This window comes from Sciurus vulgaris (assembly GCF_902686455.1).
Source record: "Sciurus vulgaris genome assembly, chromosome: 6".
Classification (NCBI taxonomy): Eukaryota; Metazoa; Chordata; class Mammalia; order Rodentia; family Sciuridae; genus Sciurus; species Sciurus vulgaris.
Window position 1 is genome coordinate 62,811,290 of NC_136466.1, and position 24,922 is coordinate 62,836,211.

At 39.6% G+C, this 24,922-nt stretch overlaps 1 protein-coding gene across 1 annotated transcript in view; it reads right to left on the bottom strand.

The window, feature by feature from the left end:
* Positions 1–24,922, bottom strand: part of ABLIM3 (actin binding LIM protein family member 3) — a 111,014-nt gene that overhangs the window by 59,831 nt on the left and 26,261 nt on the right. The window contains 1 exon segment of the mRNA XM_079144815.1: positions 13,447–13,584. Within this exon segment, the coding sequence (XP_079000941.1) occupies positions 13,447–13,584 (138 nt within the window).

The following is a 24,922-nucleotide window of genomic DNA, read 5'->3' on the forward strand; positions in this document are numbered from 1 at the left end:
AGCCTCTTCAAATCCTATGGTCAGCTCCTCATGTTCTTAGCCTGTCCTCACCAGGAGACTGCCTGGCTGCGTGGCTTTTCACATAGATTGCCTTCGGGAGGGGAAGAGCTGGCCGGGCCAACACAAACCAGCCCAACAGAAGAGTTACAGCTCTCATGTACATTAATGAACAGGTACTCTGGTCTTTCACATGGGTTTTCTGAGGATTTGCTTAACATAAGTCGACATTTTCAGGAGTGGTGAATGGTGGGGAAACCAATGAGACAGTTTCCCAGACTGTAGGTCTGAGGAACCAGCCTGGAATCAGGCAAAATCACCCAGTAAATAACACCTCATCATTAACAGGAAAAGTTGTTCTGCAGAAGAAGCCAGGATAAAAACAGGAAAGATCTTTCAGGTGAATGCCAGAAGTATTTCGCAAGTGTTTATTCACCTTTGTAGGCTAGGGGCAGGCTTAAAGGGCCAGGGCAAGAGAGGAAGAGGTGACTCCAGAAATCATAGCAGGGCAGTTGGAGATGGAGAGTGGTCTGGGAATCAGACTTCTGGACTCTGGTCTCATCAATGCCACTGAGTCTCTGGAAGGCAATAAATGTGGTTCTTTCTTCCCTGGGGCCTCTGTTCACTTCTGTGCAAAATGAAGAGGCTGGGCTTTTCTTTCATAGGGGGCTGCCTGTGAGTTGATGAGAACTTCCTCAGGGTGCACCATGTGTCCAGCATTTTAAATTCAGTGTGAAGTTTTATTTGTGGTCCCTGAGCCACCCCTGTGGAGAGACAGGGCCATGGTGGGGACAGTAGTGGCAGGAGGTGGGGGAGGGTTCCTCTTCCACCAGGCATCATGAGAATTCATCATATCAAACAATGCCTAGTCCCAGAGCAGGCAAAGTCAGAGGACAGGCTGTTCTGGGTGTGCAGGTGGCGGATCAATTGCTTCATGGAATTAGTTGGGTCCTGGCCTACGACCTCATTGGAAACAGTTCCTGTTTTTTCCCTTCTTTTCTCCCCTTTGTTTTCCTAGCCAACTCCACCCGGAGAGCTACCTCTCCCAGTGCAGAAAACCAGGAGGCCACAAGAAAACTTGGAACGATCAGTTCCTCCATTTCCCCCAAGGAGCTGAAGGAGGAAGCTTTTGGTAGAAAGGATGTAAATGTTGATAAGAATCTCAGGGGTTCCTGGAAGTACAGTGGAGAATACAGGGATAAAAGGTATGTATATAGCAAGCAATATGAGCATGACAGATGTAGTTGAGGTTGAGCAGAGTCAGATGTTCAAATAACAGGAAAGGCAATGAAAAGGGTTAGCAATATAGATTTAACAGAACTAGTGTATCCAGACCAGTCATTATTCTGTGAATCAAAAAAATAAAAAAAAGCAGATTCTATGGTTAGACAGTAGGACAGAATGTGCAAAGTTAAAACAGCATGGTGTTGGCACCAAAACAGGAATGAGGATCAATGGAATAGAATAGAAGAAAAACCCACATAAATACAGTTATCTGATACTAGACAAAAGTGCCAGAAACATACATTGGAGAAAAGATAGCCTTTTAAACAAATTGTGTTGGGAAAACTGGAAATCATAAGTAGTAGAATGAAATTTAACCCCTATCTCTCGCCCTGCACAAAAGTCAACTCAAAGCGGACCAAAGACCTTGGAATTAGACCGGAAACTCTGTCACTGTTGGAAGAAAATGAGGCTCAACATTCTAACAAATTAATTCAGGAATCAACTTTCTTAACAGGACCCCTAAAGTGCAACAAGTAAAATAAAAAGTCAATAAGTGAGATGACATCAAATTAAAAAAAAAAAAAAAAAACTTCTGCACAGCAAAGGAAACAATTAATAGTATGAAGAGAAAGCCTACAGAATGGGAGAAAATCTTTGCAACCTGCTCCTCAGGGCATTAATATTCAGGATGTGCAAAGAACTCAAAAAACTTAACACACACACACACACACACAACCCAATCAATAAATGTGCAAAGGAACTAAACAGACACTTCTCAAAAGAAGAAATACGAATGATCAAGAAATATATGAAGGGCTGGGGTTGTGGCTCAGTGGTAGAGCGCTTGCCTAGCATGTGTGAGGCACTGGGTTCGAGTCTCAGTAACCACATATAAATAAATGAATAAAATAAAGGCCTATCAACATCTAAAAAATATTTAAAAAAAAAAAGAAATATATGAAAAAAAAATGTCCAACATCTCTAGCAATTAGAGAAATGCAAATTAAAACCACATTGAGATTTCATCTTACCACAGTCAGAATGACAATTATCAAGAATGCAATGTGGAGGAAAGAGTACACTCATACATTATTGGTGGGACTGAAAATTAGTGCAACCATTCTAGAAAGCAGTATGGAGATTCCTTAAATAACTAGGACTGGAACCACCACATGACCTGGCTATTCCACTCCTAGGCATATATCCAAAATATTTAAAATCTGCATTTTATGGTGACACAGCCACATCAATGTTTATAGTACCACAATTCCCAATAGCCAAGCTATGGAGCCAATCTAGGTCCATAGCTTCAACAGATGAATGGATAAAGAAAATGTAGTATGTATACACATGATGGAGTATTACTCAGCCATAAAGCAGAATGACTTTATGGCATTTACTGGTAAAATGCATGGAACTGGAGATTATCATGCTAAGTGAAATAAGACAGTCCTAAAATGTCAAAGGTCAAATGTGTTCTCTGATATGCAGAAGCTAATTCAAAATAATGGGGGGATTAAAAAAAAGAATAGAAGAAAGGTCAGTAGAGTAGACAAAGGTTAAAGAAAAGGGAGGAGAGAGAGGATAGGGAAAGACAGTGGGATGAATCTGATTTAAGTTTCCTATGTACATATATGAATATACCACAGTGAATCTCACCATCATATGCATCCACAAGACAGTAATTGAAAAAAAAAACTATAAGTAAATAGCAGAAAGATCAGTAGAGTAGAAGGAAGAGGAACGGGGGAGGGAGGAGGGGAAGGGAAGGGGAAGTACTGGTGACTGAATTAGAACAAATTCCATGCTTTTATAATTATATCAAAATGAATCCTATTGTTATGTATAACTAAAAATAACCAATTAAAAACAAAGAGAACTTCTTTAGGAAAATCCAGAATGAATGCTCACTGTAAATACAGTGCCTAGGAAGCCTAGCACTCAGCCCTAGCCACATGTGAGTGGAAAATACTGGGTTTCAGGGCTTACTGGACCTTTGTCCAGAGTCCTAGTCTACCACTCAGGTGCATGTGACTTGAGAAATTGATCTCACTTTCTGGCACTCACATGTAAAACGAGGGTGGTAGTGAGTAACTGAGGGCACATCCTGATATGTAAGTCTAGGATTCTGCCATATAGTTCTGCTGATTTTCAACTGTTCAAATGAGACTAGATTTTATGAAATTTCATAATCTGACTTAGAAGGGCTTCCAAGGGTGATCTAATTCATTATTTGAAACACTTTAATCGCAAAATATATGTGGATAAAATATATAAAATATACCTGTGCAGTTTAAAGAGTAATAAAACACACACCCATGTACCCGCTACCAAGTTTATGAAATAGGTTGTTTCTAGTGCCACAGAAGCCCTCTTCCTAAGACCTCTTTCCCACATGGTCCTAATCATGTGTTTTACCCCTTGCTTTTCCTTGTAGTTTTATCCCTTGTGTCATACCCATTAACACTGTATTGTTTTGTGCCCTGTGTTTGAACTTTATATCGATGGAATATTTCTGCATTTATTCTTCTGTGCTTGCTTCCTTTTCTCAGCATGGTGTTTGAGACTCACCGGTGACAATGCACGCAACCGCAGTTCATTCACTTTCACTGTGCTGTTGCTTTCCACAGTCTGAATAAATCACAATCGATCTATTCCACTGTGGAACGACATTTGAGTTGCGTGCATTTTTTTTTTATTTTATAAAAATGCTGCTATGAGTCTTCTTGTATTTTTGAGGTGATGACTATTTTCTATTTTGTACCCTGCTTATATTCCCACCAACAGAGCCCAAGGATCCATTTCATCTCTGATACTTGGGAACATGGGACTAGTCAAGATGTATGTGAAATTCATAATGAGATGATAATAAATAAATAATGTGAATTCCACAATAAGACATATGTGAAATTGTATCTTATTATGTTTTTAAATTCTACATCTCTTAATATTAATGAAATTGAGAATCTTTTCATCTGGAATTGATGTTAGTGAATGGTATACAGTAGGGATTCAATTTCTCCCCATGTGGGTAGTTAATCATGTCAGTGTCATTTATCAAGCAGTTTAATTGTTCCCCACTGATCTGTAAGAAAGCGTGTTTCTACATGTGTGGAAGTTTATTTTGGTTCTCTACTCAGTTCCATTGCTCTGTGTGTCTTTAGTCTGAGACACACTGCCATAATAGTTTATACAGCAGTAATAAGTGTATGATATCTGGTAAGACAGGCTTCCTGGTGGAGTTGCTGTTCTTTAGAGGCAGAGGATCCCTGAGTCTTCGCCAAAAAATAATTTTAATTGATTTTTTAATTTCTATGGAAAACCTTATGGCATATATTCGAGTTGTCTTGACCATAAATACAGTTCAATAAGGTAGAAATGTCATATTGATATTTCTTTCTTTCATTTAGGCCTTCTTTAATGTCTTTCTTATGATGTTTTATAAATTAAAATTTTATCATTTCTATTATAAAAGCTTACATGACTTGATAAGATTTACTCTTAAATTTAAAAAATTCTTAATGTAAGTGGTTTCTTAGCTATTAATCACATATAGAAATGCAATTTCATTTTCTAAATTTATTCTGTATCTAGTAACTTTGATAAACTCTCCTTGATTTTCTCTTTGGCATTAGTATTTAGTACGTCTCTAAAACAATAGAATTCTTCAGAAAAACTAACTACAATAACCTAAAACCATTAATAATAATGTATCAAGACCTAACCAAGATCCACATATTGCATTGGCTGATATGCCTCTTAAGCATTTAATTTCCATGTTCTTTTTTTTTTTTCTTTTTTTTTTTTTTGTGGTACTGGGGATCAAACTCAGGGCCTTGCACTTGCGAGGCAAGCACTCTACCAGCTGAGCTATCTCCCCAGCCCCTCCATGTTCTTTTTCCTTCTTTGCAAAGTATTTATTGCAGAAACTGGGTCCTTTCTCCTTGAAATATTTCTCAGAGTTTGGATTTTAATGATTGTGTCTCAATGGTGTTGATTAACTTGTTCCCCTTTCTTTTGTTTCCTATAACTTGGTAGTTATGTCTAGAAGTTTGAATTAAGATTTAGGTCTGGTTTTTGGCAACAACAACACTTTGTTGTTGTGTATTTCTATAATTTAGGGGGTAGTGGTGATTCATGGAAATGGCTGCTGTTGATTACTACCTTGATACATCATTTCATTACAGGTTTGCAAAATTAAGGTGTTCTAATTATTTAACACTCAGTGGAGTGTTTCCTTACAAAATTTCCTTTATCAACCTTTTGCCTACGTATAAGTACATTTTGCACAAGAGACAGGTTAACTTTTTTTTAACCTACTTGTTTCAGATTATTTCACTAGCATTATCTAAAAGTTACCAATAGGTTTTTCTCTTATTATAAACTAATTTTCTTAAGTCATTTGTAGATTATTAGGTTTTCTACACAATTATGTCATCTAAAATTTATCAATAGTTTGTTTTTTCCTTTTCAGACAATGGAAGTTTTATTTCTATATCTTAACTGTATTCCTAGGACCCTCAGGCCAATATTGAATCAGAATGTGACAGTGAGCATTGTTCTGATATAAAAGGGAATGCTTTCAACATTTTACCATTAAAAATGTTTTAATTAATTAGCTAATTAATTAATTAAGCATCATTTATCAGCTATGACAGCTTTTCCTCGTACTGGGGATTGAACCCAGTGGAGTTTTACCATGAAGCTATATCCCATTTATTTTTTTGTACAGGGAATTTAACCCATGGGTGCTTTGCTACTGAGATACTATATCCCTGTCCTTTTGAAAATTTGAGACAGGGTCTCGCTCCGTTGCTGAGGCTGGTTTCAAACTTGTCTCAGTCTTAGCCTCCCAAATCACTGGGATTACAGGCATGTGCCAGCTATGATAGGTTTATTCAATCAGTCCTGTTTTTAAAAACTCACATAGATAGGTACTATTTTTAAGTGTATCCAATACTTTTCTGCCTCTATTAAGATATCCAGATGATTTTTACTCCCTGATACCTTCATAATGTCTTACACAATTTTCTAATATGGTAACTGGTTTTGAATTTCTGAAATAAACCCCACTTGTTCAGTTATGTTATATTTTTTTGTAATTTTTTGGACTTGGATTTTTAACATTTTGTTTAGGGTTTTAAAAATTCATGTTTGTGAATTTTATTGATGTATAATTATCTTACATTGCTTGTCATTATGCTGGCTCAAAAAATGAGTTGGGGAATATTTTCTTTCCATTCTCTGAAAGAATTTCTGAAGGATTTAAATGATCCAATTTTGAATGTTTTGTAGAGCTTGATTGAGATGCTGATTTTTTTTTTTTGTAAAAGAGTTTTTTTGTTTGTTTGTTTTTGGTACTGGGATTGAACCCAGAGGTGCATAACCACTGAGCCACATCCTCAGCCCTTTCTATTTTTTTATTTTTTAATTTTGGGACAGGGTCTTGCTAAGTTGCTTAGGAACTTGCTAAGTTACTGAGGCTGCTCTCAAACTGGTGATCCTCCTGTCTCGGCTTCCCAAATCTCTGGGATTTTAGGTGTGTGCCACCATGCCTGGCATAGAAGTGATTTAACTACCAATTCAGTAGTCCAATATCTTGGATGGTTTTAGGACTAATTTAGGTTATAAAATTTCTTTTTGGGTAAGTTTTGGTAGGTTATGTCCTATGAATTGATAATTGATATCAACGTTATCTATGTTTTAAAATTTATTATTCTAAAATTGTTTCTAATATTTCCTATTATGATTTTAATTTTAATAGAAACTATAGTTAAGTCCCTATTTTCTTTTTAAGATTGCTCAATTGCACATTTTCTCTTTTTACATGCCTAGTTTTGCAAGAATTTTGTCTATTTTAATTGTTTCTTTAAAGAACCAACTTTTGGCATTCTTAATCCTGTTTATTATATTTTTTCTTTGATTAATGTTTATTATTTCCTTCCTTCTATTTTCCTTGGATTCAGTCTGCTTTTCAACCCTTTAGAGTTGAATGCTTAGTTCAATAATTTTTAAACTTCTATTCTATTGTGTGTGTGTGTCTTTTTTCTTTTTTTTTTTTTTTTTTTTTGGTACCAGGGATTGAACCTATGGGTACTTAACCACTGAGCCACATCCTCAGGCCTTTTTATTTTTATTTTGATACAGGGTCTTGCTAAATTGCTGAGGCTGGCTTTGAACTTGTGATTCTCCTGCCTCAGGCTCCTGAGCTGCTGGGATTACAGGTATGAACCACCATGCCCAGTTTTATTGTGATTTTTTTGAGGCTATATATTTTTCTCGGAGTACCACTTTAAACTACATTTCATAATGTAAGTTTTCATTTCCTTCCTTCCTTCCTTCCTTCCTTCCTTCCTTCCTTCCTTCCTTCCTTCCTTCCTTCCTGCCTGCCTGCCTGCCTGCCTTCCTTCCTATCTTCCAGAGCTAGGGATTGAATCCAGGGCCTTGTGTATGTAAGACAAGTATTCTACTCCTGAGTTATAGCCTTAGTCCCTCATGATGCAAGTTTCTGATTTATAGTATTTTTGTTATCTTTTTCTTCTATGCATTTTACAGTTTTAATTAAGATTTTGCTACATTATTCCACCTTACATCTTAGTTCTTTCGTCTTGGGGTCATTTTCCTTCTGCCTATAGGACATACTTTGGAATTTTATTTAGTGAAGATCTACTGAAAAGCATTCAGTTTTTGTTGTCTGGAAATGTTTTTACTTTGTTTTTGTTCTTTTAACAGGTTTAATGAGATACAATTTATATGTCATATAACTCAACAATCTAAAGCATACAATTCAACATTAGTTAATATATTTTTAATTTATTTAGAATTTTCATCACCTCCAAACCACAAACCCATTAGAAATCGCTCATCATATTCTTCCACACCCCCAGCCCTGGGTAACCACATCTGCTTTCTGTCTCTACATAGTTGCCTATTCTGAACATTTCTTTTATGTGGAATCATACAACATGTAGCCTCTTGTGATGGCTTTTTTCTATAGTTTGATGAACCTTTATTTTATTCATTTATTTATATGCAGTGCTGAGAATTGAACCCACTACCTCACAAATGCTAGGCAAGCATTCCACCGCTGAGCCTCAAGCCCAGCCCAGCCCATGATGTTTTTTTTTTTTTTTTTTTTTTTAACATGTTCAAGATTCATTCACATTGTAGTATTTCATTCCTTTTCATTGCTGAACACTGATTGTATGGATATAACATATTTATCTCTTCGTTGCTTGAGGGATATTGGGTTATTTCCCTCTTTTGGCCATTATGAATAATGCTGCTGTGAACACTCACGTGTAATATTCTGTGTGAACATGTGTTTTCCTATTTTTGAGTATATACCTAGGAGTAAAATTTGGAATTGTTGGGTTATATGGTAACTCCATGTGTCTAACCTTTTGAGGAATTGCTGTACTGTTTTCCAAAGTGGTTGCACTGTTTTATGTTCTCACCAACAATGTATGAAGGTTCCAATGTGTCCAAAGCAATACTTGTATTATCTTTTTGATTGTAGCTGTCCTAGAGGATGTTTTCATTTCTTTGATGGCTAATGATATTAAATATGTTTTCATAGACTTATTGTATATTTGTATAACTTCTTTGGAGAAATGTGTTTGCTAATCCTTTGCTCATTTTGAAACTGAATTGTTTGTCTTTTTATTGTTAAGTGGTAATAGTTCTTTATATAGCTTAGCCCACAGTGCTTTCTCAGATAATTTGCAAACAGTTTCTCCCATTTTCTGGGTTATCTTTCAACATTCTTGATGGTGTTTTTTGAAGCACGAAAACTTTAAATTTTGATGATGTTTAATTATCTCTTTTTTCTTTTGTTCATGTCATATCTAAAAAGACATTGCTCAACTCAAGGTCACAAAGATTTTTTTTTTTTTTTTTTTGCAGTGCTGGGGATCAAACCCAGGGCCTTGTGCTTGTAAGGCAAGCACTCCACCGACTGAGCTATCTCCCTAGCCCAGGTACAAAGATTTATTCTCATATTTTCTCCTAAGAGTTTTACAGTTTTAGCTCCTATGTTTAAATCTTTGATCTGTTTTGAGTTCATTTTTATGTATGTGTAAAAAAAGTCTGATTTCCTTTTTATATACCATTTTTTGCGAAAACTAGTCTTTCCCTAATGAGTTGTCTTGGCAACTTACTGAAAATGAAGTGATCATAAATGTAAGTGTTTATATCTGGACTCTTGATTCTATTCAATTGATTTATGTCTATCCTTATGCTACTACCACACTGTACGGTTTATTGCAATCTTATAGCAAGTTTTGAAAATGAGAAGTATGGGCTCCGCAATTTTGTTCTTTTCCAGGATTGCTTGGTTATTCTATGTCCTTTGCAACTCCATATGCATTTTTAGGAACCTTCTGTCAATTTCTGCAGAGAAGTCTTTTGACAGAGATTACATTTGCTATGGACTGAATTGTGCCAGCCCCAAGGCTCAAAAGCTAAAGTCCTAACTTCCAATGTGATTGTGTTTGTAGATGTGTTTGTGAAATAATTAGGTTCAGATGAGGGCTTGTACCCTTACAACCAGAGACCCATCTGTCCTGTCTTCCTCTCTCTCTGCCATATGAAGACAGCAAGATGGTGGTCACCTGCAATCAGGAAGAGTCCTTATCAGAACCCAATCATGTTGGCATCCTGATCTTGGACTTCCCAGTTTATAGAAATGTGAGAAGATGGGGTGGGGAGGAGAAATAAATGTGAGAAAATGAATTTCTGTTGTTTAAGCCACCCTGTTTGTAGTATTTTGTTATGAAGAGTTAAGATAGCATTAAGTCTATAGATCCCTGTGAAGAGTATAAACATATTAACATTATTAAATCTTCTGATTCATGAACATGGGATGACTATTTGTTTCAGATTTCTTTTGTAGGTGTTATAGTATAAATTTTGCACCTATATTATTAAATTTATTTCTATATTTATTTTTGATGCTTTTGTAAATCATATGGCTCTATCAATTTTATTTTCAGGTTGTTCATTGCTGGTGCATAGAAATAACAATTGATTTTGGTATTTTGATCTTGCCTATAGAAACTTTGATGAATTTGTCTATTAGTTCTAATAGTTCCTTAGTGTATTCCTTAGGATTTACCAAGCACAAGATTGTGTTGTGCCTTCATTTTTGATTTGGATGCTTTTTACTTAATTTTCTTGTCTAATTAACCTAGCATGAACCTTCAGTGTACTGTTAACTAGAAATGGTGAGCAGACATCCTTGTCTTTTTCTTGATCTTACAGGGAAACATTCAGTCTTTCACCATTAAGAATAATGTTTATCTGTGGCTTTGCCTTTGTTCTAGAAAGATAGTTTTGCTGAATACATAATCCTACCTTGACAGTTATTTTTTTCAGTACATTAAAGATATTATTCTATCATTTTCTGGTTTCTTTGTTGCTATTAAAAGTTAGCTGTCATCCTATTTACCATTCATATGCAGATGATCTGTCTTTTATCTCTGGCTACCTTTAAGCTTATCTCTTTGTTTTTGATGATCCGAGGTTTTACTCTGATGTGTGTAGGTGTGTTTCTTTTATATTTTCCTGAAAGGTTTTATTATATAGTTATAATATAATAGTAGAAAATTTCAGTGTACAAAGCCTTTGAGGTTCTGGTTCTCACCATTGTTTCTCCTGGTTCACTCTCCATTATGCTTTGTATGTTTTGAACTGATTTATTCATTCTCCTACTAACATTATCTATGGGAATATTTAGAAACCTGGAGTAAAGTTGACTCCCTCCCAAGAGAATTATCAGTTGCTTCTGCCATTTGCCAAGCATGTGACTTTCTTTAAATTCTCTGTTTTACTTTTTAAAAAATTATTTTACACCAAATACATAGCATAAATATCATCCATGAATCATGTAATGGAGACAGAGTTTTGTACAAGTTTTAGTCCCCTTTACTCTGTGCCAGAATTGGGTCGGGCAAGTTTCTTTGCTGTCTCCTTCTCCAGAGCCAATTTATTTCTCACCCAGAATACACTAAAAGTAAGATTTCTATGGGGGAAATCTCAGATATACACAGAGGTCTCCTATTATATTCCCATTTGTCCAGACTCTAGGATTCTCTTTATCTCCATGATCCATTTAGACACAAAGGTAAAAGCTCAAGGTCTCCAAGGTTCAGCAAAACCCATCAGGATGAAACCTGGCACTGGTAGTCACACCAGGATTTCTCCTCTTTTTCTTTTCTTTTTTAACCTCTGCAGGTTCCTTCCTTTCATGCCTGTACAGTATCATATGTTAAAAGAGTAGTAAAAGAAATATATATAATTTTAGAATTTCTAAATGAGGAAGCTATTTAAGGTAACCAATCTCCTTACTTACTGGTTACTGTTGGAAGTAAAAATCCTGTTAGGTGTTTTGCCTCTAAACAAGCTGACATGGAAAATATTCAGAAAAATGATGGTTCATCCCTCCAACTCCCACTATAAAATCTCCATTGAAAGAGATTCTGTGACCTCCTTGTGGTAGATTGTCACAATGGTCAAATTATTCCCTTCTTCTGCATTCACACTCCTAAAAACTGATGCTGCAGATCCTTCCAAAAAAGGCAAAGTCTCTTTCTTGAATCATGAGCTCATGATCTTGAATCTGGTTGGTAATTTGACTTGTTTTGCCAACAGCAGGACATTAACAGTGTGACACAGGCTAAGGCTTGAAAGGTCTAACTTATTGAAGCCTGCTCTCTTGTTGAACTTTAGAGCTCTGAGACCATCATAAGAATGAGCCCAAGCTAGCCTGCTGGAGGATGAGAAGCCACATGGAAGTACAAGTCAACTGTGCTTAAGCAATAGGTAATAGCATTCTCTTAAGAATATAATTGCAAAGTCATATCCCAAACCTCCCTGTAACAATTTTACTGTCTATATCCTTTGTCCTGCCTTAATTTCTGAGGATGTAAAAATAGTCACTCACTTGAAGTTCACTTTGGACTAACAGGTTTTACCAAATATTGGCATAAAATTTAAATCACACCAATTGAAATATATCCCATACATGATTCTATAAACAAATTGGGAAATATGAATGTATAATTTATTTTCTCAGGACAGTGTCCAATTAGATCACGAAGAAAGAAGTCCAGGATTTTTCTCCATGAAAAATTGGGGAAGCCAATCTCAAATATATGAGACTGAAGTAGTTACTGATATGAAAAGATCTGGGAGTTTCAATTATATATTCAATTATATATTCAATTGTGTGAAGTGACTCATCAGGAAGTCAATTCAGTATCAATCACATTAGAAGAAATGTAGACCAAAGGGATCACTTCAGATGAGGCCTGATTCAAGGACCTGCAGTATCATTCAACACAGGAAGAGCTGGCTACAAGTATCTGAACGGCAGTCACCAAGAAAATCAAACACAGAATGTTCTTCAAACTTTATGAGGACAAACCTAGGATCAGCAAGTGTGAATTACAGGTTTCAGGCCAAACATTTCTAAACCCACAAACAATCCACAATGAGAATGGCCACTCTGTGAGCAAGGAGGCCTGGATATGGAGAACAGGAAATGGAGGCAGGAGAGACATTTGTCAGGGACACTGTGGAAGGGTGTATTGCCCCTTAGGTCAGAGGACTCTCCGTCCTCTTTCACCTGAGCCCCTTTCCATTCGTGCTTCCATTACCCTTCTTCAGGAAGGGTAAGTTAAGAAACTAGGCTGAGTCTAGGATCCTATAATTAGCTATGGATCAGCTGTACCAATTAGCGCTAACCAAACATCTTCCTTCTTCCAAATTACAAACCTGACTAAAGTCAAGATGATTCTTCTCCCTTGTTAAACTTACTCCTTAAGGACTGTCATGTTGTCACCTAACAGGTGCTCATCAGATCCAGGCTGATTTTAGCCAGGATAGCATGCACTATCATTTGCTCTCAAGCTGACTTACAGGCAGGCACAAGCCAGGAACCTTTTCAGATGTGTAAATTAAGCTTGCAGGATGGCCTTTCCCCTGGGTGGACACCACTCCTCCAAGGTCACCAGGCTCCCTGGCTCTCCACCCAGTACTGCCCTCGCTCTCACCTGCTTCACTCCACACTGTCTAAGGGAGGATTTCATGAGAACAGTCTCAGGGAAAGTCTCTTCAGGCCTTTACAGATCCCAACTGCATTTGTTCTTCCTGTCCCTGGGCCCGTTCTAGCAGAGAGCATGACCAGGAATCAGCAGTGATCTGGGAAATTGGGCCTCCTACCTTGACAGGTGAAGCATCGGATGTGGAAGTGGTTGTTGTGGACTCGAACCACTTCTCCTTTACAGGTGTCTCCGCATCGGTAGCACTGGATGACATTGGAGCTGCCCCGGGGATTGTAAGGATTCTGCTGATAAGGAACTGGGGAAAGAAACAAGAGGTCACTATTCAGGAGGTGCAAATTCTTAAAAACAAAAACAAAACCAGAAACTCAAAACAACTTCCATAAGACATCATAATTTAACTGGTAGAAAAGCAGAAAGGGTAGAAATAATTAGCTGCCCCCCTACCCCAAACCCATCATTTTGGTGAGTGTGCCAAGCTCAGCAGCATTGAGTTGCAGTAGGATTTGAGTTCATAAACCTCCTTTAGCAGACAAAGACTTAGGAGAGAGCATGGCTTTTCCTTGCAGTAAGGCAAGCTAAATTCCTGAATAGAAAAATAAATAAAAGAGGCAATAAAGTGGAGTCATGTGCTGCATAACAATGTTTCAGTCAATGTCAGATAGATGATTCTGGTCCCATGACATCGGAATGACATCAGAATAGGATGCCACTGGGTATCCTATTGCCTGGTGGTGTTGTAGCTATAGTAATGTGCTAGTGCAATACATTATTCATGTATTTGTGGTGATGTTGGCATAACAAACCTGCTGCATTGCTAATCCTATGAAAGTATAGCATATAGAATTATGTACAGTACATATTACTTGACAATGATAACATATGACTCCCTCCTTTATTTCCCCGATTCCCTTTCTATATTCTACTGGTTTCCCTTCTACTTTCATGAGACACCCCCCTTTTTTTTTATTTAGCTTCCACATATAAGAGAATATACACAACCCTTGATTTTCTGATTCTGACTTATTTCACTTAACATAATACTTTCAAGTTCCATCCATTTTCCTGAAAATAATTTTGTTCTTCTTTATGACTGAATAAAATTGCATTATATATTTACACCACATTTTCTTTATTCATTCATTTGTTGATGGTCACAGGCTGGTTCCATAATTTGGCTATTGTGAATTGTGTTGCTGTCAACATGGATATACATGTATCACTATAGTATGATGACTTTAATTCTTTAAGATCAATACCAAGGAGTGGAATAATTGGGTCATATCATGCTAGGCTTTCTGTTATTTCTTTTAGAAGGGGATCATTCTACTTAAAAGAAAAACTTTACCATAAAACAGTATGCTAGCAATAGTCTAATGCATCTTGTGTTTATCAGGTTTATTGACTGTATTAAGAGACCTTGTCAGGTGATTGGCCTATATTATCTTGATTTGAATAGGTACATGCTATGATGTTTGCACAATCACGAAATCATCTAAAATGTATTTCTCAGTAAGTTATGCATGGTTGTATTTCTGGTTAAATCATCCAGAAATACCATTTCTTAAGTGATCTTTGGATCAAAATTAGGCTCCAAACTTGTCAAGGGGAATTTGGATCCTGAAAGTAACTTATGGGTCTCAAAGGAATGATGCGGGCTCTGCTTCCATTTGGCCTTTGAGTTAAGCAAGTTACAGTCCCTTTCTGGGCCTCAGTTTTCACATGTATAAAATGAAGGTGGCTGGTCAATGGTAGCACAGACTTTCTGTACAGGAGGCATGAAGCAAGTCATCCTGGCTGGAAGGGGCTGTTGAAGGGACTCATTTTAAAGCTGCCTTTGAATAGTACTTTCCACAATATTAAGAAAATGTTCAATGTGTGCAACTGAGAAGAAAGGGCTGGTAGTAACTGTGACAGGGCTGAAATCACTGTGAACCAGACTGCTGTGGACAGCGTTTGATGATGCTGAGGAGCTCCACAAAAACACCAAGTCTTGTTAACCTACTTCTGGTTACCATTAGACATCTCCTTTCCCTGAAATATGCTCAGCATGACCATCTTAAATCTGTTTATCTGGCACTTAATAATTGGATCTGCCTAGATCACAGAACCCCATAGTTGGAAGAGATATTACAAGCTGTCTGGTCCAACTTCACTATGGATAAGTTGTCAAGATAATTTTGCCAGTGAGGAACCAAACCTCTCCTGTAGGCATCTCCTAATGGTCTGGGGAGAAAGTTACTTAATTCACATTCGAAGATGATTAATCCAAAAACATCTGCTCAGATCCTATTAGGAAAAGGCTTACTCTCGTTCTGAGTTATAAAGATAACTACCTGATTGAAGAGGAATTAATACCTATTGCCTATACACATTGACTTCCTGATTAAATTCTAAATAAGAATATTGTAAATTAATCTGGACTCACAGCAACATTGAACTACAAAGGAATTTAGAAATCACACCCTACAGGGGTTCTTGACAGTGTAGTAGTCATTTTGTCTGTTAACTGAAATTTGAATGTTTTTCTCCAGGCACATGAAGAATTGCATGTCCACCAAGTGCTGGACAATGAAATGTGAATGCAGATTTGTGTGTCCCTTCTGGTTGGAAACCTTTGGAGCCAGCATGTGATTTGCCGTATTACCTTTTCCCTAACCCACCAACAAGAGACAGATGTCTCTGCTGATGTGCAGTATGCATCAGCTTGGATCCCTAACAGAAGAATCATGGAGCAGAACTTCACACCAACTCAGGATGAGCATCTATCATGAACAAGATCAAATCTTTGTTGTCATAGCCTCCAAAACTTTTTGTTACTGCAGCACAACCTAAACTGTCCCATTTCATCCACCTTGGATCGGATTCTTCTGTCTAAATAAAGTTTATGTTATGTACATTTTCCTATAACAATATTCATACTTTCAAAGAGGACTATGGTCTCTATAACTGATTTCATCCACTTCCCTCTATTTAAAAACAGGGAACAAGGAAACAGGACTTCTGGTTATCTCCTGAATAAAAGTGTGCTACAGGGCAAAGAGCTGGTCACTGAGCCCTGAAACTGGCTTCTGACAATGTTGCTAAGTAGGGTGGGAGAAAAATATCCATTTCACAATCTTTCTCCTTCCTATGCAACTCTTTTTTTTTTTTTTTTTTGTCTTAAATTCAAGACAAAAACCAACCAAATTAATTAGCTAACGAAATCATTAGTTCTTTGGGTTTATTTACTTATTTATTTATTTATTGTGGTGCTAGGATGGAACCTCAAGGCCTCATGTATGCTGGCAAGCACTCTACCACTAAGCTACACCCCAGCCTTAATTAACTCTTTAAGTGGGTTAACATGAAGAAGTGCATTAGGTATACTGCAAATGTTCACCGGTTCACAACCGTCACACCGTTCCCATAGCTCAGAGCGGTTCTTCCCCATCCCTAGCATGTTCATAAATATTCTCTTCAGCCCAATCTTCTTTTCTTCTTTTTCTGATTCCTGCTCAATGCCCGCAGGAAAATATTTCACCCTCCCTCCCCATTTATGAGAAAAATATAAATCCTCTTTATATGAGCAGTGTGGTGATCTACCATTGCCAAGGGAAGCAAAGCTGAGAGTTTGAAAATAAAATAAGAACAAATAGTCCAATCATCCCCACCAGTGACAAGGGCTCTTGAATGTCTCCCAAAGTCCCTTCAGAGTCACTTGCACACAATTTCATCTACCTTTTCTAATTTGACCTGCCTTATGGTTCAAGAATCAACTTCCAAAATCGATTTAATTTTTCTAATTTGATTTGATTTTCTGGGGAAATATATCTGTGAGAATTATCCTCAGTCAGAACTCAGTCTTTGAACCACCCAGATAAAAAGATATACAGTCAGAAAGAGAGGATGGATTAGGAAAACAGGCTTGTTGGGGCAGAAGGAATAACTCTGTGGCTTGCCCTAGGATGTTGCTTTGGTGATGCCGAGTGTGGCCAGGGATCCAGGAGTGTCTGATGCTTGTACATAGACCCCAAAGCAGAAGTCATGCTTCCAGGCATCGTTGGCACAGATTCTTCCAGATTGCTGATGCAAGCTGTGACTCTAAAAGGACAGTAAGATTCCATTGTACACGTGTGGCAAGACCTTTCCCTCTCCAGATAGTAGCAATAGGAAATGTGGGGGTCAGGGAAGCTAGGCTGAGATCAGCTGCATCTGCTGCAACCCTGGAAGCCACCTCATTTCCAATAAGATTTTATATTCTTGGCTAATTAGATCAGGAACATAATCCAACCTTATTCTGTGTTTGTGTAGGTATTTCTGGGGGGAAGTGTTTGTCTTTTCTTTCCACCAATTTGGGGCTCCTTTGAAATGCTGATATGTGTGTATGTTTCTGTGTGTATTTGTTGTTGTTGTTGTGCCAGGGATCAAGTCCAAGGCCTTGTGTATGACAGGCAAGCACTTTACCACTGAGTCACATCCCCTAAATGCTGAAATTTGATTATTGATTTTCTGCTGATTATTATTTCCACCAATGTTTATCCCAGTAAGTATTAAAATTAAAGTTCACTCACATGATTTATAACATTTGTATTAGGGGCAAAAATGTCTTTTGAAATAATTGATTTATATGTGTTATGGTTTGGATGTGAGGTGTACCCCCAAAGATCATGTGTGAGAAGGTTCAGAGGAGAAATGATTGGATTATAGAGTCTTAACCCTGTCAGTGAATTGATCCTCTGATGGAGATTAGCTGAGGGTTAAAGGTGGGTAGGGTATGGCTAGAGAGGTGGGCCTTGGGGTTATGCCTTTAGGGTATGTATTTTGTATCTGGCTAGTGGAGTCTCTCTCTTTGCCTTCTGATCATCATGTATGCTGCTTCCCTCCACCATACTCTTCTGCCATGTTGTTCTGCCTCATCGAGCCCTGAGGAATGCAGTCAGCCTCCTATGGACTGAGACTCCTTAAACCTTGAGCCTTTGAATAAACTTTTCCTCCTGTACAATTGTGCTGGTCAAGTCATTTAGTTACAGCAGTGAAAAAAACTGACTAAAACAACATGAAAAATTTCAAACTACTTCATACATTAGAAACTTCTAGCCTTGAGAGCACCATTTAGACCCCAAAGCAGAAGTTCATGCTTTGTACAGCCATAAGCCTCACAAGACTGTCCGTGGTATTACCAAATTGAGACACACAGCTTATGTGAGATGTTCCTAAAATGCATACAGGGAATCTCTGGCTTATTTTAGAATTGCTTGGCCAGCACGGGGCACCCAGGGAAGACATTCCCATTACCAGTCTTTAAGATGTGCTCTCCAAATGAGCTTTCTGAAATGAAGGAAGTGTACTATATCTACAGTGTCCAGCACAACAGTCACTAGTCGCATTTGACTACTGGCCACTTGAAATGTGACTAGTGTGATTGAGAAACTGGATATTTCATTTAATTTAAATTTTACTTAAATTTACATTTAAATAGTTACATGTGGCTAGTGGCTACCATACTGAAAAGTTCAGCCACATAGTTTAAAAAATAGAACACCAGGCAGGGGATAAGAAGTTAAACCTGGTTGAGTCCTAGTCATATATAAATAGCAAGTACAAATTAAGTCACTAATACCACCTCTGACTTAAATTATTCATTTTTATCCCAGAAGAATTCTAAAGTTGTAATTAAAAAATGATTTGCAATTGGAATCAATTAGATACACATTCACCCATCGTGAATTTGATCTGGAAACAAAAGATTCTGAGCAGTGTAGTAAGTACTGATTTAAAAAAAAAATCACAATTTTTCAGGCACTGAATGATTAAACAATTTTAATCTTTCCAAGAACAAAAGCAAGAAAAATCAGTTGGTGATGCAGTCAGTAGAATTTTTTAAGACAGACAATTCACTTCGAGATTAAAAATTAAGGACTGGAAACAGCAAACTCTCTCTTATATGCATAGTGAATTTTTAGAGTTCTATAAGAAAATGTGCCTCAATTTCACAACCAATCTTTTAAAAGCCTTCCCCATATGTTACAGAGATCACCTGAAGATTATTTATGTTGGACCAAGACAACACATGGGCAGCGCAAGTGAGACTGAGCCTGCTAGGAGGCTGTGATCTGCTTCTTGCACCTGCCCTCTCCCCACCCACCCACTGACTTCACCTTTGCCTCTTTCTCTCCGACAGATAGTACTGGCACTAACCTAGGTTTCAACTTCTTCTCTGCTTTTACCTAGTTTTCTGGTCTTGGGTAAATCATCTAACTTCTATCACTGAGATTGGACCAAATGTCTTATAAGATTTCCTCTGATTAACAAGTGGTTCTGCCTTTGTGTGTCCACCTCTGTTTCTTTTCCTCCCTCCACCATCTCTCTTCTCCATTAACTGAACCCATTTTTAAACGAGGCAGTGTCCTATGCTATCAGATTTATTAGTCTCTTTTAAAAGTAGATCATGCATGATTCCTCTTGTAAGCACTACAACCTAAGGTATGTTCTTTTTACTCATGTGCCGCCTGCACAATTTCTTTAGGGTCACTTGACCTTGTAGATAAAAATGTTCCCACATTTTAATAGAGTGTCTTTAAAATAGTCTTTGAAAGGTAGGAGTACCTATGCCATGCTGGAGCATAATTTAAAAAGCGACAAAACTGACTTGGAGATAGCATCACAACTGTGAATAATTGGCTGGAAGTGTAACAACAACAGAGGAGCTCTGGTTGAAAGGTGAAACATCAAGCAGAGGAGCCACCAGTTCAGCAATGAGCTAGCAGCCACCTGGAGCCAGGGAAATGCACATCTACGGGGCCAGGGAGCAGCATCTGTCACACTGCGGCTTCACACATCTTCATTAAAGCCCAAAGTACCCTGAGTGTGTTCACAGTGATTCCCTAAATACTCAGGAGACCCAAGTATGGATCCAGGCATTTCTCAGGTAGGAAGTAGCAGCCTGAAAGGTTAAGGTGGTCTGTAGAGGAAGTCTTGTAGTTCATGACAGGGCACTGGGTGTGAATTTAGAGTTAAATCAGGATTGGTGGCACCATGCTGTCTCTATGTAGAGACTGCTGAGACATGTGATCCCTGCATTGGAAGGGATGAGAAGCACACGGGATGGCTATGTCATATGGATCTCCAGTCAGGTGGGCTGAGGCTGAATCATAGCCCTGCTGCTTGCTGGCTGTATGATGAAGCAAGTTACATTACTCTGAGTCCTCAATTTCCCTATCTCTGCTGGCTGTATGATGAAGCAAGTTACAATACTCTGAGTCCTCAATTTCCCTATCTCTAGAGTGGGAATAACTCAAGTCATTTTGAGTATTAAATTACTTAAATCATATAAAAGTGGTTGGTACATTGCTTGCATAAAATTGGACTCAATAAGCAATCATTAATGGCAAAGGATCTCTGAAGCAATGTATCCTCACCTCAAATGCAGTGCAGGAACTCTTTCTCAATCACCCCTACCAGCTAGCCTGAGTTTGGCTCAAACATTTCTTCAATCCTTCTTTGGACAAGTCCAGCAAAGGTCTGTTTCCTGGTTTTCTCTTCCTGCTGACTGTCAAGATAAAAGCTGTTGGCTGCAGACCATTCGCCACCTTAAGCAACCTTTTATTTCTCCTGGAGCTCTGTTTATGGGTATCTGTGGGCTGCAGAGGTGGGTGGCTGACATGCTCTTGATATATCCTGCAGAGGAATGTGTGAATTGGGTGTTTCCTGCTGTGGGAATGAGAGGCTATGATCTATGTTATCCTGGGTTGGTGTATTTTGGGAACATCTGCTGTTTCTAGGGGGATGTGTTTGGTGTTTGTTGCGAGTGCTAACTTAGAATAAGTGAATGATTTGCTGCTTTTGGTAGCCTCTGAGGGCCACACGTGTGTCATTTCACTGTGTCATTACATCCATGTTCATAGAGAGAATAACTAGAATGAGAGTCTTAAGCCAGGGGCCTGGGGAGTTCACGTAGCTTGCACAGCAGTTTAGGCTGATCTCAGTGCACAAGGATGTGTTCTAGGATGACAGGATGAAGGTGGGCAACTGAGAGGGTGGACTGGGCTGGCACCAAGCCCAGGACCAGGCAGGGAAAGGTGGGCAGAGAATTCAGAAAGGCTAAATTATCCTACATCTGGAGGTCATGCTGAGTGTTAACATTGGAGTGGGGGAGCTGGGGTCAGTGTTCCAAGATGCAGAAGCACGGGAGAGTATTTGGAGTTGAAGCTGTGGGGGAAGAAGTGGGGGAAGAATGGATAGGTGCAGCTCTGGAAGGTTGATAGGTCATATTTGGAGGGGTTTCTCTGTGTCAGGAACTGTACTCAGCAACCTACATATGCCATTGCCCTTGTTATCTCTTGTAATGAGAGAGAACACACTCTTCTTATTCGATGGATGAGAAAACAGCACCCAGAGAACTGAGGCCACTTGTCCAAGGTCACACAGTTAGTAAATGGCAGAGACAACCTGAACCTGGGCAGTCTGACCCTTACACCTGAGCTCTTATGGCTGAGTTTAACTGCCTGCAGCACAGATGTGCCAGCAGTGGTTACCTCTGGGGGTTGGCATTGGGGAAGGGGACCTAAAGGAGTCTCTAACTTTCCCCAAATAGTCATCATCCATTACTCAGCTGGTTAAAAATTACTTAAAAAATGACTGGAGGTTAGGCAATTACAGAGTGGAAAGCAGGGAAGAGCCATCAGCATCCTTGGAGGGAGGATGAAGGTGCTGATTGCTGCTCCCAGGTAGCCTTGAGCAGCCTGCCTGGCATGGGCAGGCCCGGCCCCACAGGTGTGCATGCTGGTCTCTGAGAAAGGTAAGCTCTGCAGCTGTCGGCAGCTGCAGCAGGGCAGAGCTACGAGTCCTCTGGGAATCCCAGGGTCTTTCCACGGATGACCCTGGCCTGACCACAATTTCCCATGCCAGCAGGTCAGGAACACAGTCTGACACCCAAGAGGATATTGTAAAACCTCTGCAGGAACAGCAAGTCCTCCTCTACAGCCTCCCTGCCGGGCTCATCAGTATGCTCCAAGGTCACGGCCTGTAGCTGGCAACGTAGCTTGAGCTGCCTTCTTCCAGGGGAGTGGCCAGTACATGTGTCAGAATGGTAAGGTCTTGGCCGGACAGACACTTGTGTCTGACAGCCCCCCTGCCCTGGGACAGCTGTAGTCAGAGGATCTGGGTGAGACCAAGTAGCCCCACAGCAGGAAGTCTCACCAGCAAGGAGGCACACGTGCAGTCCAGAATGCCAGGGAGCTTTCTATTTCTTAAAGTTCAACTTGGGTGAACTATATCTATATCTATTTCAACATAAGTGGAAACTATGTTTGAGTCAGTCCGCCCATCCCTTCCTCCCTGTTGACTGGGTCGGCATCCATGGGCTCAACCCAGAGGGCAGCACAGCGCCTCTTTCTCAGGACTCAAATGCATCTGTGTTCTCAGTTTCTTTTCCTGAGATCCTCCTCCCTACCCCTGGGCCAGGGAAGGGATCTTGGTAGCCTGGGTATGGGAGCCCTTTCTCTCTTCCCTGCTCAGCTTTGTCCAGAACTTGTGGTGCTGTAGGGAAGGCTTGCTGTTCTTCTGAGGGCACAGGCTTTTGAAATTCAAAAGCTAGGAAGTTGTTCTTTGTCTCTGCTTTCTGCTGCCCATCCTGGCCCAAGGCTCGCTCACTGAATAAAGAGGAGGAGCAAGAGGGGTGGGCGAAGGAGAGGCCAGTTCATATTTCAGAAATATCTTCTGGCTACTCTTGGTCATGAGTTTTAAGAATGTGGTACATGGGCTGGGGTTATGGCTCCGTGATAGAGCACTTGCCTAGCATGTGTGAGGCACTGGCTTCGATTTTCGGCACCACATGTAAATAAATAAATAAAATAAAGGTATTGTGTCCATCTACAACTAAAAGAAAAACCTGGTATACAGAGCTGGGTAAGAATGGCTGAGGAGTGGACAAGAAGGCTTGACAGAGGAGGGGAAATATACCTGGGTGTCTGCCAACCTTGATGTTTTTCTACTTTGGAGTGGGCTCCTGTCAATCAACACTAATTCTCTTGTCACTCTGACTATTCATCACTACCTCTACAAGCTCCCAGTCAGTGATACTGAGGAGTCTGGAAAAGTAGCTAAAAAATGGCTAAGATCAACTAAGCAATTGCTGTATGGTGGGTACTATGCTGACTACTTCATAGGTGTCATCTCATTTAATTCTCACAACTCTATGAGTATAGCACCATGTGATCCCCATTTTATATAGGGAATCTGAGGCACAGAGGGTAATTAATTTGAAGTTACCCTACAAGTAAAGGTCAGAGCTGGGGTTCAGATGGGAATGAGCAGATCTGAGAGACTCAGTTTTCTCTTCTCTCCTTCCTCTCCTGTGGGGTGTTCCCAGCAGGCTCTCCTGCTCAGTGCATCCTGTGGGACAGGACAGGGGTCTACTCCCTGCTGAGCTGCCTGGGCTTTGCCCATGCATCCCCAAGAGGGAGAATGGGGTTGCCCTGCACCCAAGCCTGGCAGCACCTTTCCAGTGTCTGTACAGCTTATCTGAAAAATACTATTTGGGTTTTGTCTGGGGCCCTGGAAACCATGTTGGAAATAGAGGAACTGTTTCAGGAAGTTAGCAATTGTCTTTGTGCTATGGGTGACTAAGTCCCTTGGCCTCTGAGCCAGAGGTTTTAATACTTATACAGTGTTTGCTTCCTGAGACACTGGCAGGCCATCAAACTCTGCTATACTGCAGGGAAATCCAAGGAGTATCAGCGGTCAGCCTGGCTCTCCTCGACTCACAAGTTCTCAGCATCACAGTGGAGGAAATACAGAAAACATCAAGTCTTGAGGTTTCTGAACTTTTTTTTAAAGCTATGAACTCTTTATCTTGAAAATGAAATGAAGAAATGGCCTCTAAGTTATATTGGTTCTGTTGCAAACCATGCATGGAATGCAAACATACACTGACCTGGTGGTCATTCAGGGAAATTCCCTAGACCAGGGATTGCTTGCATTGGATGTGGCTTCCAGACATGCTTTATTTGGGAGGCCTGGTGTTTGTTTTCAAGTTCCTGCTGATCACTGTGGTTCCTACCTCATCCTTTTGCCTTATTCCTGGCTGGCTTTTCTCCTGCACTGCAGGCACTTGAAGTTATTGGAGTTGTAATCCCAGCATAGAACCCAGGCAGATAGACTCAGAGCCTCTGTGATGGAAGTGGAGTAGGGCCACTTACTTTTGACCCAAACCCACACTAAGGCAGCCCCCAGGGAACTTTCTGCCCCATCTCACCCACGTGCCCACCATCAGCAGCCCTGAGGCTAAATGATGGGAGAACTCTCTTAGGGTCCTCAACATGCTGGTCCCATCAGGACCAGTAGGAAACTTTGGAAAAATGCCATCATTTCAAGTTAGGGACACTTGCCTAGGGGTAGGGCACATTGTGGAATTACCATTTAAAGCACACTCAATTCTCAGAAGACAGAGGTCTCCTAAGGGCCCTCTTTGGGATCTAAATTTCTTGTCCCATCATGCTCAAAGTTCAGCATGGATCCCCCAGATGGCCTCTGCTGTTATCCATGCACTGGAGGCTCACTGGACATGATCATGCAACTGTCAGAGGACCTCCCTTACAAAAAATCCCACCTGTAGGTCAGGCCTTCCCTTCCCCAGGCTGGGAGGAAGTCTTCAT